We start from the raw sequence: 16,145 nt of genomic DNA, 5'->3' as shown, positions 1-16,145 counted from the left end.
GTGATCCTGAGGAAAATTCTGAAGAGGAGATGATGATATATAAGCACATTGGAGATTCCTGAAGCCATATTGTTTTTTGGTTTTTGGGGGTTTTTTTTGCTTTGTTTTGCTTCTTTATTGAAGTATAGTTGGTTTACAGTGTTGTGTTAGTTTCAGGTGTACAGCAAAGTGATTCATATCTATATAGTTATATACACTTTTCCTTTTTCAGATTCTTTTCCACTATAGGTTATTACAAGATATTGAATATAGTTCCCTGTGCATTATAGTAGGTCCTTGTTGTTTGTCTGTTTTATATATAGTAATGTGTATCTGCTAATCCCAAACTGCTAATTTATTCCCCTTTGATAACCATAAGTTTGTTTTCGATGTCTGTGAGTCTGGTTCTGTTTTATAAATAAGTTCATTTGTGTTATTTTTTTAGATTCCACAAATAAGCAATATCATATGATTTTTGTCTTTCTGTCTGACTTCACGCAGTATGATCATCTCTAGGTCCATCCATGTTGCTGCAAATGGCATTATTTCATTCTTTTTTATGGCTGAGTAATAACCATCGTATCTGTATATACCACATCTTTATCCATTCATCTGTCAGTGGACACTTAGGTTGCTTCTGTGTCTTTAGTATTATAAACAGTGATGCTATAAACCTTGGGGTGCATGTATCTTTTCAAATTAGAGTTTTTGTACTGATGCCATATTGTCAATATGCGTGAGTGCTTTATTCAGATAAATGATGAAGTCTTGATTATCACATAAAAACTTGGAAAAGCCTGGGTTAGAAATAGCTAATTGCCACTATTAATTGGAGATACCATCCTTACTATTGCATTTTAATCTTTTCAACAACTGAGAGTTTACACAGTTTACAGAAGAGAAAAAAATGGAAGCTCATGGAAATAAGTGATTTTCTTGGGGTCTCAAAGATAAGAAATTTATGAAACTGAGTTTTGAGTTTTGGTCTTTGTCACTCCAAAATACAAGTTATTAACTGATAGGGTGTTTGTCTCCCTTTCCTAGTTTTTACCAACATAGCTCCCATTTCATGTAATGATAATCAGTTCAGACATGTGTAATACCAATTAGCTGTTGAGAGATCTACTAAATTCCTTTCATTGGAGTTTAGAAAATGCCTCTGCTATCATAAACAGTTCCATGGCCTTGTGGCATGGTATCGTAAACCATTTCTTTCCTTTGAATTGCCCTTGGCTCCCTGTCTTTCTTTAAACAGACTGTGGATGAGAAAAGCACTGTCACCCTTGAGAAAGTTCTCTGTGACATAGAGCAGAAGGTGCTGGGGAAGATTAAAAAGTAAACCTGAGCTGAATGAGAGCCACAAACTGCACTTGAAGATCCAAAATCCCAGGCTAAAGTCTCCAAGAAGTCTTGATTTGGAAGTATTTCCTGTATATTAACAAGAAATCTGTTGAATCCAGGGGGCACATGAATGGACTTCAGGGTGAGGTTAAGGGAGAAGAGAGAGCTATGAACTGCAAAGGTATGTATACAGATATTTTTGAATGCATGCATATTTCTGTACAGACTATCAGCTGCCTTCATTAGCTATTCAAAGTGGTCCACCCCCCCCCAAATTTAAGAAATGCCAATATTATGTATTTATTTATATTATTTTATTACAGAAAAAATTTAAATACAGAGAAGGAGAAACTCCCAAGTAGCTAACATTCAATTTCAAAAGTATAGCAACATTTTGTCAATTTTATTTTGTTATCTATTCTTTACCACTTTTTGATTTTATATTGTGTTTTAAAGGAAATCATACATGCTATTCTTGGCACACAATGACTAGTTCTTTAGCACGTATTTCTAGTTTGCCCTTGCATCCATTCAGTGCATCCTTGCTGAGTTTTCTGAATGCATCATTCTCATCACAACAAAAACTTTGAAGATGCCTGGGTTACTGGGCATTTGAGATTTCAAAAACCACTTCCAAATAATCTTTCCATTTTTCTCTCATAGGAAATCTCTAGAACCTTCTGCTCCAAACAACTTGGCCTATCCCTGCAATAGGTCTTAAATGTTTGCATGTTTAGGACTAGAATTACCCAGGGCCCCTTAGGGTTTCTTTAGTCTGTGCTTCCCATCTGTCTTAATTTAACCACCCCTGAAAGTGTAGCTGAACTCTCATTGTTCCTCTCCAGAATATCTCAGCCTAAGGGACCCAATTCCTGTGGGTTCTCAGATTCTCATTTATCTTATGTATACATTTGTCATTCTGACAGTACAACCGTACAGGGTTAATTCTGCATTTTAGATGAACTTTTAAACACCTTAGAAAATATCTTCCAAGGATTTATCCCAGCAAGTCAAAAAGTAGCTAACTTGTCCGTCCACTCTCTGCTTTCTGGCAAGGTGTATACAGGCTAACTCTGGTACATAGTAGCCAAATACCACTCCACGGGCTCTTTGCCCATATGTTGGTCGGCCTGAACAGCCTAAATAAGTTCTAGAGATTTACCTGAGCCACTTATTCACCCCAGGCCCCAAGGACGAGTAAACAGGAAAAAAATATGGCTATTCAAGGTAGAAATAATTTCAGACCTTGTTTCTGATACATTTTGTTACTACTCATCACAGTGCAATAAAGCAAGTATTACTTTTATCATCATTATTATTTTTCCATGTTTGATGTTACGAGAGTTTTTACATCAAGAGAAGAAAAGTCTTAAAGTTACATAGCTTATAAGAGGAGTATGTAGACTTTAAAAATAAGCTCTATCAGATTTCACAGTCTTGCTTACTGCACTTTAACACCATGAGTCTTCAGAGATTCCATGATGACACCATGCATCTCTCCTAAACTTCATCCAAACCACCGTGGTCCCTTCATTCTATCCTAGACCCACCAGCTTCCCAGGTCAGTAACAACCGATCAATCAATATTTTAATTAGTTCGTGCATTTAACCAGGTGACAGTGATCAAAGAATCAGTTCTGGTGCCTGCTTTGTAGATGACTAAGTCACTGATGTGACACCTAAGTCATAGGATTCTCTCTCTCTCTCTGGATGCTGAATAGGTTTCTCAGTGACCTATGGGTAATTACAATCTATTACAGGGTCTGTTCCGAGGACTTCTTTTGCATAGTCAAATTGAAAACAACCAGAAGAAGGTCTAAATCAGTTACAAGTTTAGTTCTAGACGGAAATATATTCCAGATAGTATGTCGCTGTCTAATACAAAGAGAATAAACAGGTAAGCACCCCCTACTTCTCTTAGTAATAAACTTGATAACTGGTATTTTAACTATTTTTTCATAACGATTGGGGTCAGGATGGTTTACATATTAATTTGCAGAAAGTTGAGTCCAGTTCCAAATGAACAGTGCAAAGTAATTTTTGGTAACTTATTAAAAATTTAAATATGATTCCAAACCCTTAGGCTACTTGATTTTTAAAGTTAAATTTTCTTCTGAAATAGCAGTACATGATGCCTGTCAAAAACCCAGAGCCATAATAGCTGTAGGCTACATTCCAAAAATAAAGTAGCAGGCTGTCTCAGTCACCGAAGTGCCAGTGCCTGGCTGTACGTGGCCTCCTTTAATGGCTGATAACCCCTGCAGTTGAAATTTGCCTGCAGTTTGACTGGAAAAGACTGGCTCTTGTGTGAAGAATATGAAACAAAGTATGCCTTCTCCATCGAGGTGACAAAACAAGAGTGGACAGCCTGCTTTTGATAAGCAAATGGGTAAGAAAACAACTTACCCCTTCTGGGGGAGCAATAAAGTCATATCCAAAAGATTTCAACATGAAATGTTTCCTTACTTCCTCCTCTTGGAAAAAGGACGTAAGGAAGGAAACCTGGTGTTGATTCAACACCTACTTTGTGCCAGATGTTATTCTTGAGAATTGTCTTTCCTGTTTCAAGAAAATATGCTTTTTTATTCTAGATCTGTGCCTCTAAACTGGAGTAGTACCATCTGTGCAGGGAAGGCTTGCGAATGTGTGCATGTGTGTGGCGGGGCGTGTTCTTGGTATTCCTAATGTTGGGGGGAAGGATGCTCCAGGCACTTAGTGAGCAGGAGCCAGGGATGCTGGTTTCACTGCGTTTTGCCAGACTGTCCAGCTCCACACGTCAAAAGTACCAACCCCCTCCCCGGTGAGAAATACTGATCTCTACCATTGGTGAGTTTTTTTTTTTTTTAATGTAAACATGAAATGGAAGGACATCTTTACTATTTCACTTATTAGATTGAGATGACAAATACCACACATTTGTAATCTTAGTGGTGGTACTTCAACATGAGTATATAAAGAAGAGAAAAGATTTATGGTATTTTCTTCCCCCAGGAATCAAACTCAGGTATCTGTTATTATCATGACTACTGCTACTACGATATCGTCAGTGTTTGGACTAGTTTTCAGGAAATGGAACGTTCCCCAGTTGAAGAAATTATACCTGTTCTGAAAGACTATGATTTCACAATTCAGCCATCCCTTCCGAAAGGTAAGTTTCTTGCTTATATGTAGCATGGTTTGCAAATCACCATTTTTATTCCTTTTATTATTTTGGTGGGAAAATAGTCATGATGCATAATGATTTGGAGAAGTGATATATCCCAGTTCAGTCACCCATAAAGTAAAATACACCCAACCCCAAAGAAAGCAGAACGCCATTATGTAGGAACAAGACCCTCTCCATTCCCGCAGTGAAATTAACCATTCGATACAGGCCTTGAAAAAAAAAACTTGAAGCGCACTGGTGTGAACGTAAGGAAAGAGCCACGTGAGGTCAATCTGAAACTGCTTACTTAATCTCTCTCTCTTTCACAAACACCCTTTCCTGGTTGCATAAACCACCAGTTCACTCTTTGCATGCTGCCAGTTACACAGGCCAACTGGAAAATGCTTTGTTCCTCTTATTTTTCTTTATTTATCTTTTTTTTCCCCCAACCAAACTATATTTGTTCAGTATAAAAGATTTCACCACACTCCATGAACAGCCAGGCTCTTCCAGGCCACAGAATATCTTCAGCGAATTACAGCCAACCCTCTAATCTATTTTTCAATAAACTTTTCTTTCTTGCTTTCCTTTCAACTCTGTTGTTCACTTGTTTTTCTTTCTGAATCTCAAGGTATGTCTTTAAAGCATTTTATTCATGTTGATTCTCTAGCTTTATTGAAGGAATGAAAAAATGAAGACATTGGATACTAAAGAAAATTCCTCTCTTAACACTTACAAATCACCCCAGAATATGTAGAAACTAGTGAACTGGATTCCCCGCTGCTGTCTGACAGAGGCCTGGAGAGCTGCGCACGCTCAAGCCCGCAAGGTGCCATTTGCCTTGTTAGTATTTCTCTCACTGCTACCAGTACGTGAGCGCAGTGCTGAGGTCGCCTGCATGTGCCTTTCTCACGCATGAAACACTTCAGGAACTGTCTGATGCCAGAAGGTCTTCTTAACCATTCCTGGAAGTGACAGAAACTTTAAATTTATGTGTCATTCATGACTTAGAATTTTTATATCATCAGATTTGATCCTGTGCTCAGGATTTAATGAGGGGCTAGGGAACTGGGAGATACGAGGATACAGGATCCTTAAAGGAAGGAGGAGACACTTCTAAGGAGAGAAGGAAGTCTGCAAGATCACCAGCATTTTGTCTGTTGCCAGGATGTCCACACTACATGGTCTCTGTGGGTTAGCTATTTGACCAAGAAATTCTGAATAGACTCATATTTTTATTCAACCTTAAGTCAATTGTGTATCTTGTTAAAGAAATTCTGGAAAACAGATATGCACATATGATGTGAATAATCAGCTCTTATTTGTGTTCTGAAATGTGGATTTTTCTTGACAAGGTTACTTTATGAAAGAAGTAATTGAGTTGTTATTTATAGAACAAATATTTATCTAAAGTGAATCATGTGTGTGTTTTGTTTTCCATTACTTCCATACAATTTCAGGACTCACTCTTAGGCAGAAAAAAGTGTGACCCAAAGCCAGACACAGCAGTGGCTGACAGCCTGCGCCTGGCCTCCGATGGAAGGAAAGTCTCACAGCAGGTCAGTCACGCAGAAAGCATGCGTAGGGGGCAAGGGCTGGGATCGTGCGGGACCCACGTCCTAGTTCTGCATGTCTGGGTGTGAATATGCCCCCCCAGGAGCCGCAGGGAATAATGACAGTAGCAATGAGATGATAGTAATAATAATTCTTTTGAGCATTCAGTGTTCTGTTTGTGTCTTATGTGTATCTACTCATTCAACTGCAACAGCTCCTTCAGGAAGTATTGTAATTGTTATCATCTGCATTTTACAAAAAAAAAAAAAAAGTCATACGTTGTTTCTACTAGATTACAGAAATAGAGCCTAGACATTCAGTACTTCTGAATGTTTCATGTGTGTTAGGGGTAGAGGCTGCCCATCCATTTATTCAAGGTCTTAGTATTGCTCAGTCTATTACTTTCCTGGGGCCACCGTGACTAGAAAGTACCACAAACTGGGTGGCTTAAAACAACAGAAACCTACTGTCTCAGAGATCTGGGGGTTAGGAGTCTGAATTCAAAGCACAGGAGGTTGCGTGCTCCCTCTGAGATCTGTAGGAAGTCCTTCCTTGCCCCTTCTAGCTCTGCTGGTTGGTTTGTTGGCAGCTGTTAGCATCCCTTGGCTTGCAGGGGCATTACTCCAGTCTCTGCCTTCATCCTTACCTGGCATTCTCTCTGTGTGTCTTCACATAGTCTTCCTTCTGTGTGTGCGTGTGTCCAGATTTCCCCCCTCTTTAAGGGAAATATAATCCAGTTATATTTGGATTAGGTACCACCTTAATGACTTCATTTTAACTGGGTTAAATCTGCATAGATCCTATTTACAAATAAAATCACATTGTGAGTACAGGTGGTTAGGACTTCAGCATGTCTTTTGGTTGAGATTAGGGGTACACAAGTCAACCTGTAACACCTGGTATTGTGGTAAAGGAAAGTGATACAAAGATGTATGGGACATCTTCCCCGCCACGAAGCATCTCACAGTGTAATCAAATAGCCATGAGAGGAGCTGGAAATTCACCATAGGGTGTCAGATACTTGGGTTAAGTGAAGTCCCGGGTACTATATGGATGCTGTAGCAAATTGGTCATGAAGGATAAAGCTGACTTAGAAGTAAAAAAGAATATGCAAAAGACAAAAAACGTGAGTGAACGTGATGCACTGGAAACTTTGAAGAAGTTGTGTACAGGTAGCATTTAGAGAGTGGATGCAGATAAGGGGAGAAGAAACATGGTGAGAAATAAAACTGAACTGGAGGGGGACAAAACCAGGGAGGGCTTTGTGTATCATTAAAAAGGATTTGGATTTGCTTCCCTACAGTAGGAAATTACGGATGGATTTCTAAGATAGAGATTGACCTATTAAAATATGTGTGGGGTTAGATATGGGAGGTATTTAGGAAATAAAAAGAAGAGGACATAATGGATGTGATGGAGGGAAAGGAAACAATGCAAAGGAGGACCCTCACTCTCTACTACTGACAACCGGCTAGGGTACTGGGTCAATCTGAATATGCAAAATTTAGCTAAAAGATCTACTTTGAGGAGAAAGGATAAGAGTTCAGTTTGGGACATTTCAAGGAATCTGAGATGCCTGAAATATCAACAAGTTAGTTTGGGGAAGAAGCAGTTGAATCTGCGTGTCTAGGATGTGGCTCAGAACTTACATGTGGGAAGCACCCACAGGTAGGGGTAGGGAGATCACTGTGGGGGCGAGGGTTGTTAGCAGAGTGAGAAGAGGATCTTAAAGAAGACCATAACTCAAACCCGTGTGACTAGCAACTTCCTAAGGTTTAGATCACTGATTCCGAATCTTTTCAACATTATGGCATATGGTGAAAATGAATGAACATTTGTTTACATTATGCATAACCTGTAGACTCCTGTTGTTCCACACCCATGGTCAATTCTGTAGCATCACTATCTCTAGCACAACTGTATCACCTTGGAGCACCTGACATGCCAATGGTGAAGCTCTCAGAAAAAGGTAAACCCTAATGAAGTGATCAAAGAGGAGTGATGAACTAGAAGAGTTCTAAAATGGAGAAATGATTTGCAGCGTTAATACCTCAGAAGGCTCAAGATAATGACTTTGTAGTGCCCACTGCACTTAGCAGCAGAATCCTTGATGATTTTGACCAGATCAGATTCTATGGGATGATGGATGCAGAAATCACCTTGCATCAAATGAGAAACTGAATGAGAACTGGAGTTTGAAGCATCAAGTTCAGACTACTTTTTCTAATTGTTTTGTTACTACAAGGAAGGAGAGAAATGTGTGATCATTAGATAAGAAAAATCAGAGCAAAATTTTAAGTTGGGAGTGTTCTGAGCATGATTTTATGCTGAAGGAAATAAGCCAGAGGAGAGGGAGAGGTTGTTTTAGATGAGAGGAGACAGCCAGTGAGCTGTGGAAGCAGGCGCTGACGACCTCAGGGTTCAGGTGAAGCTATTAATCTTTTTTAAAAAGTATTTTTAAAAATTTTGATTTGTTTGTTTGTGGGGGAGGTAAACTAGGTTTATTTACTTTGATGGAGTTTTGGGGGCGTTTTACCCAGGACCTCGTGCATGCTAAGCACACACTGTACCACTGAGCTATACTCTCCCCTGCTTAAAGTAATCTTGGATGGAGGAGGAACTTCTCATTGTAAGACGTCAGGATAGGAGGAAAAGATGCAAGTGGATGCAGACATATTAATGAGTTTGGAAAGCATGATATTCTCTGTGAAATAGGATACTAGGAGTTTTTTCAGTATTTTTCAGTATAACAAAAATCCTAGTCCTAGGACAGTCAAAAAGAGAAATGAATATCAGAAATGCTGTTGTGGGGAATGGTAGCAAGAACTAAAGATGGGGCTAATATGTGGGATGTGTGAAGAAGTGTGTGATGGATGGTATCAAGATACAGGAAAGAGAAAACCATACACCAGGAGCCAGAGTCTGCAATGAATGTGGAGGAGAGACCTGGAAGTCAACAGATGACAATAACTAGGTGGAGGATGGCAACATCAAAGGAGGAGGCAGTCTTATAGGAGGGTGTGTCAACAATCAGTACAGAAGAAGGTATTAGATCTCAAAATCTGGATACTCTATTTAGTGGGGCCTGAAGGAAACAGTCACCATGCAAAAAACCTGCTGAGTAAAAAGTAGGGCGAGCAGTGTTCCTGGAAATAACCTTCCTTGGTACCCTGTGAACTATGGATGGATAAGAGATAGGTATTTGGGGAGGTTCTTCCAAGAACCAAAACAAACTGTGGTCTGAGGATCAGCAGCAATGCCTCACATGGGAGTTTATTAGAAATACAACATACCAAAATGTATGGGATGCAGCAAAAGCCGTTCTAGGAGGGAAGTTCACAGCAATAAACATCTACATTAAGAAAAAATGAAAGCGCTCTAATAAACAACCTAAATGTATAGCTCAAGGGACTAAAAAAAGAAGAAAAAACTAAGCATGAAACTAGCAGAAGGAAGGAAATTAAAAAGATCAGAGAGTATGCTTTTCTCTGTTGACTAAACTTCTCTTCCATCCAAATCACGGTTATGCTAAATTGGAAGGTAAGAAGAGAAAAACAGAGTGAAGCTTAACTTTCAGTTTATTGGTTACTTTACTTAAGGGGGAGCTTTGAGCAGGAGAAACTAAATTCAAGACCACTGTGCAAGAGCACTTTATACAAGAAGATGCATATTTAACGGTCCCAGTGATTCGCTTGAATCATGTTTTGAATGTCTTTTTTCCCCTCTAATTAAAGTTGGGCTCTTTGCTTTGGTTCTTTTTTAAAGGTTGTATGTGTGTTTGTGTTTGTATTTTTCAATGTTTTGTTTGGTTTCTGGTCCAAATGATGAGATACCTTTTGAAATACTGGTTGGACTGTCATAAGGAACAATAAATTAAAGTCAGATTCAATGACTTTAATGCTTATAGTAGAGCAACTACAATGTACCGAATACACATTCATTTAGGTGAATCCCAGTAAATCTATAGGATAGGTTCTGTTTATGCCAATGAGTGGTTTTCCCAAAGTAGCTGGTCAACTAAAGAACCAGGAGTCCAATGCAATTTTCACTATAGCAAACCTGACCAGGTAGAAGTTTCCATCCCTTACAAGTCTTTAGGCGATTTGTGTTTTTATAGCCTTAAAAGAGTTTTGAAGAATCTTAATTTGGGGGGCTATAGTGAAATACAGCAAGTGTTCAAAATAGAGTCTTTGAGGAATAGACGTGTGTGAGCGTACGCTCATACACACCTTGCCCTGGGCGTGTGTGCCTGTTGGTGACCAGGCAAAGAGGAATGTTGTAAGAAGTATATGAGTTGTTTTAAAGAGTGATCACTTTGCAATAGGAAACATTTTCACTTGTCCTTGTCCTATGTCTTTTTCTTTCTTTCAAATAAAGGAGAGATTGTTTACAGCAGCTCAGTATATTTTGTCACACATCATTAAAACGATCCAACCCAGGCTGTTCACAAGAGCCAGATTTTTAGGTAATAATGAATTTTTGATACCCAGAAGCCAGACAGATTAGGTAATTCTGCTGATTCAGTCAGGTTTTGGAGGTGGGGGGGGGGGGGTCTTTTAAATACATGGTTTTCTCAAACTAAGAGAAAATTAATAGCTTTAAAAGCATCTAAGTATAAAGAGAAATATCCTAAAACTCCACACTAATGGGTGTATCTCATTCTATATTTCTCTCTGCATCAGGGAACTTAAAATGATAGTGGAAACAGACCAAAGGGCAGTGATAATTTTAAAGTGCACTGTATTCCTGGTTTAATTTGTCCAACATGTCATTAACTTTAATAATATAGATTATATTTAAAAAAATGATTCGGGGGCGGGAACTGACTATTTAAAGTGTCAACTCTAAGTTCATTTTAAATGCAACTTTTGCATGCAATAATAAAGAACATGCACCCAGACATTTTAGCATTACCACTCTAACTCAAACATTTCCTGTCTCCAGTGTTTAAAAAAAAATTGCAAATATACAGTACCTTGTGTACATTCTTTTTTCTCTTCCTGCCAGCAGATAGATTCTCCCTTGTGTTCCTAGACACCAAGGATGTCATCAGCTGTTATGAGAAAAGACAGGTTCCTAAATTCAGACCTTGAAGGAGAAAATCGTTTTACTTCACCTTTAGTAAAGATTTCATTTGTAAATGTTCCTGTCAATTGAAACATACCAAAGAAGACAGTGACTGAACATTGCAGCAGAGCAATGTGGCAGAGGGAAATTAAGCAGTGGCAGAGACTGGAGATGCTGGGATTTGCCATCTGTGTAGACATGAATCCTTTCAAGATCATAAATCGCTCTCACAATTCCATCATTGGGTAAAGGTCACCTACCTTTATGTATTCAACCCAGCCCTCATTCCATTTAGAAAACTGGAGCTCAATCACAAAATGAATGAGGATGTCTTGGAATATGATTAAATTAGATTTCACAAAGGAAAGTGGATATAAAGTCATAAAATCTACAGAGAGAGAGAAAGGTTAAAGGCAGCTATCCAAGATCAACTTGAGCTTACAAGAGATTTTTGTTCTTAACTGTCCCTGCATTTCTGTTCCCACTGAAGAACTTGAGGCAGAGAAAGAAGCCCACCGGGCAACAGGTGAGGGGCACAACAGGACCCTCCAAAAGACATAAATGTTGACCTCATTTTCAACAAAAAGAGCCTTATCCTCTTGAGATCTCAAGAATACTTCTCTGGTCCCCCCTCACCCCCTTTTAAAAACATACATAGTCACAGTCATTTCTTTAGGCTTCTGTAGCTTACAGAATTTGGGGGAATCTTCCATAAATCTGAAGGTGGAGCTGTATTTTGCTTGCTTTGTTTCCCTACTGACTAAGTTACTAGGTGACACTGGGCAAATCCTTCATATTTCCCATAAATCAGTGTCTTCATCTCCACTAATACATCTTGGGAACCAGGAACATGGTCAGCTCTACTTGCAGATAGTGACAAAGAGCATAATAATTTATAGCAAGAGAGGAAGTGTACTTTTTATTTTATTATCAATAATATACCTTTAAGTATCTTTAAGAAATTGGGATTTGTCTAAATCTAGGTTGGTTGCTTTTTGTTTTTGTCTTCATCTTGTGAGTTAACACACCGTCAGAACTGAACTGAACTGAACTGAACTGAGAAAAGTTGTTCTAGATCAATTTTGCAGGCAATGCTCCTACTTCATGTTCAGTCCTCCTCTGTTCCCTGCTGACATGACCTCAAGATTTCCACAGGGACACCTGGAAGCCGAAGTCATAAATTTGGGAAGTATGTCATTTTGTTTCTATGTAGATCTCTCAGTAGCCACCTGTACCAATGTTCCTTTGGCCAAATTTAATTTACAAGGTGAACCAAACAGTCAGCTGTACTAGTAGATGTGTGCTATCCCCGGGGGACAAGACATCATTCTGTCCTTGTTGAATTGCATCTTGGGTTTTCCAGTTTTTTCGTATGTGATTTTGTTAGTTTATTTTTAGATTGTACGGTTTAGGGAAAAACACACACACACACACACAAGGGTACCTGAGGCTATTTTTAAAGAACTATCACTATAGAATTAATTTTAAAGGGAAAAATAAGGATGAGAGGAAAGGCAATAAATAGAATGTCTTGATCCCCTGGGATAGCTCTGTCTTAACTACAGTAGAGAAAGCCAGTGAAGGCAAGAATGGTTGTGAACTAGAGGAAAATGAACCTTTCCTGTGACATCTCGGGTAGTTGGAGCCCAATGTGACAGAAGAAAGTAACATCAGTTGAAATACTCAAAGTAGTGTTGTTTCCCATGAAATTTTAATTGAAGTCCCCACTCTACTTATGTGGAAGCCTATCAGGGCTATTCAGCTATAACCACCAGAAGGAAATTTCTCATTTTTATACTCAAAGCTGGTTTACATAGCTGTGACTGCATGTTTATTTCATGCAACTTCTGATCCCGTGTGAGTTGTGTAAATGCTAAAGACTTTGCATACGATGCTTTGTGCGTGGTTGATGGTGAGGGGTCATCACTCAGTACGAGACCCCATTTCAGATAGAGAACAATGGCTAGCACTCAGGAGGGAAGAGCAATTACTTGCTCTTACATCAGGACTGTCAGGAAAGGATAGTACCAAGTCCTGTGCAACAGTCAGAAAAACTATTTTGGAGTTAAGAACAAAAGGCAATGAGTAAGAGTGCAGGTTAGCTCCGGGCTGGGGTAATAGAGTCACTTCTAAGGGTGAAAGGTAATAGGGGAGGAATTGGTAAATGCAAACTTGCCTAACTTTAAAATTTAGCCTCCGGGTGGCTTGAGTGAAAAGATTCTTTGAGATAATTATGAACTTTGGGCATTCAAAGTCTAAGTACAGTATTTATTATATTCCTGTTTTTAAAAAAAAAAACTATGCACTGAATATCTGAAATAGACTTTAAGATACACTAAATTTATTTTAAAGTATATTGAAATGTTGAACGAAAAACATCTCTAAATTGTACATTCATTGACTCTTCTTATTTCATATTTCATTCCATATTTATGTGCTCTAAAGGTTTGAATTCAAAGTATTATATGTACATCTACTAGTACAGCTGACTGTTTCATAAATATTTAATTAATCCCACATCTATTTACTTTCACAAAACATAATGTAAGAAGATGAAAGGTACCAATTACTGAATATATTAACAGGGCTGAGCAACCAGTCACTTTATATTAATTCAAATCCCTGGCCAACATCAGAACTCCTCACTTCTGTCCACATGGACCACATGGTAGCCTTTGCAGTGATGAAATTCACACACGAGTATTACAGATCACTTTGAGCAAGGCTGCACGGCGGCTCCTTCAGAGAACATCACAATCAGAACGTACTTAGTCCCAGATCTCAAGATAATTAGAATGCCCAGAGATTTAGAACTGTCAGGCTAACCAAAGTGGAATTGGGAGAAACCCAGAATTTATCCGTCTCCTTCTCTATTTAAAACTAAATGTTTAATGACTAATATTTTGAGCATTTGGCTAACTTTTCACTGAGTAATTTGGTTAAAATTTCCCTTTGCAGAACCCCCCCCATCTCCTTTTCAACTACAAGCTCCTTAATTTACACCCTGATAACTTCAAGCCTATATTACTTCACAACATGATTCCTGCCTGAGCCTATTTTTCAGTGTTCAGTCTTCTCTTATATCAGGCTATCTTAAAAACCACTTCCAATTGAAAGTCTCGTTTGTTAAAAAAAAAAAAGGAAAAAATTGAGTATTATTACCTGTTGAAAAAAATGGTAGAATATAGAAAAGAATAATAAAAAAGATATAATCACCCCAAATTTCACAGTAGGGAAAACCACAGTTAATATTTGGTTGGTTTCTGTTCAAACTTCTCTAAGAGTAAATCAACATTGAGAGAGAGATTTGACAAAATTGAGATTGATTTGAATATATTGCAGTCTGATTTGTCTTAATTTAGCAATACTTGAAATGCATTTTTCATGTGTTTACTATCATTTAAGATAACTTTTCATGGCTTTGAATTATCCCAGTATATGGCTGTACCTAAGTTACTTAAGTAGTTTAATTATTTAGACATAGAAATCATTTTCAGTTTTTCACTATTATAAAGAACACAGCAATAATCGTATAGGTACTTAAATTTCTAATCTTTTTTTTAAGTAAGTTCTCTGAAGTGAACTATTAGGTCTAAGGTTGGGAACTTTTTTTTTTTAAGTTTTTATCTAATGGTTGCATTTCCTCACCAGTGTTCCTTCATGTTTCTCTTAGATCATTTTTCTCACAGTTGCTATTCAGCATAGATGGAATACTGCCTGGTTTCTAAACTGGATTGCTTCTGAATAAGAAGACCACAGTCTCTACCTTTGGTAACATCTCTAATTACATTCGCAACATGCTAATCTCACATAAACATTGTTCAGTTAATAACTTTTTCTCCTAATAGTGCTTGCAAAGCTCTACTGTTTTTCAGACAATTCCCTTTCTTTTTTTAAATAAGGAATTTGTCCCAAAGTAAATATGCTGGAAGAAGAAATATTTTAACACAGTTCTTTCAGAGATAATTTAGTTGATGTAACAGGTTGTGGTCTGAGAATGTTGCATGGAACAAATTTAAATTATGCCCCATGTTTGGATGAGCCCAAAGACCGGTGTTTTACTGGGAGTTCCTGTGTCCAAAAACTGGATCAGGGTAAGTTATATGCCTGTTTGACCCTTGTGCATCAAGGCTACTTCCTCATGTTTTGACGAGCTCTCATTTTTGAACTTTAATTGCCTTCAAGGGGTTGCTCTGAACTATTTTTGTAAGCACAGTTGGCATGCAAGATGACTGTAGGATCAAAGGGTTGAAAATCTGGTGAAGAGATAACGTAGAAAAGAAAGTTTCCATAGCAACACCTTCACAGCCCTCTGGCACCATTCACCGCTACCCAGCAGGTCTCTGCCTCCTACGGTGAGTACGAGAAACCTTCACTGCACCATATTTTATGTACAAAGTGTATCATTTACTTCCAAATTATCAGTGATTAGTTAGGTAAACTTGTTCAAATGAAATATTTTTCTGTTGGCAAAAATTCTTCAAATTCAATTAAGAGAAATTTGTCTTCATAGAATGCTTTTTGACATAGCGGTGAGGTTATTCAGAAACAAATTAACCTTATGAAGGGAGGATCAACATGTGGAAGCAGGTGGAAAAAAGCAGATTACAAAACAGCATCTCCTTTATGATCATGTTTGCATGTATTTCTGTGTATTATGTTTTTCAGTCTGAAAGCATATAAAATAAACATAAATTTCCTAGAAGTAACTAGTGTTTTACTCTAGGTACTTATACCTTAGTTAAAAAATTACTGTTGTCAGATTTTGCCTAAATTATGTATGCAATTAGGACTTCACTTGTCCTAAAGGTAGAGTTTGCCCAGTTAGTGAAAGTGTGACATCCATTAGGTCACCTTTAGTTACAAATGGGACACAGGCCAAATACTCTGGTTGCAGCTAAATTATTTTCTTTCTCGAAGGTTCTCATACTAAAATTTTCCAAATAATTATTCCAAGTTTTAGCAAAGATTTACTGACCCTCTTAGTCAAAAATCTTATAGTATAGAAAAAAAAATGCTTTATTCCCATGCTAATCCCCCATGAAAGTACATAAATTTA

At 38.0% G+C, this 16,145-nt stretch overlaps 1 protein-coding gene across 5 annotated transcripts in view; it reads right to left on the bottom strand.

Moving 5' to 3' along the window:
* Positions 1–16,145, bottom strand: part of LOC105084198 (uncharacterized) — a 987,172-nt gene that overhangs the window by 38,323 nt on the left and 932,704 nt on the right. For 3 of the 5 annotated variants that reach the window (XM_074348172.1, XM_074348173.1, XM_074348174.1), the window contains 2 exons: positions 10,995–11,072; positions 5,202–5,430 (listed from right to left, as the gene is read on the bottom strand). In XM_074348172.1, coding sequence (XP_074204273.1) covers positions 5,202–5,430; positions 10,995–11,072 — 307 coding nt within the window. The remainder of the gene's footprint in view (positions 1–5,201; positions 5,431–10,994; positions 11,073–16,145) is intronic. The other 2 variants (XR_012500990.1, XR_012500989.1) reach the window with 1 other exon arrangement.

This window comes from Camelus bactrianus, chromosome 20 (genome assembly GCF_048773025.1).
Source record: "Camelus bactrianus isolate YW-2024 breed Bactrian camel chromosome 20, ASM4877302v1, whole genome shotgun sequence".
Taxonomy (NCBI): Eukaryota; Metazoa; Chordata; class Mammalia; order Artiodactyla; family Camelidae; genus Camelus; species Camelus bactrianus.
The sequence above is the reverse complement of the archived record's forward strand: the minus strand, read 5'-3'. Positions and strand labels throughout refer to the sequence as shown.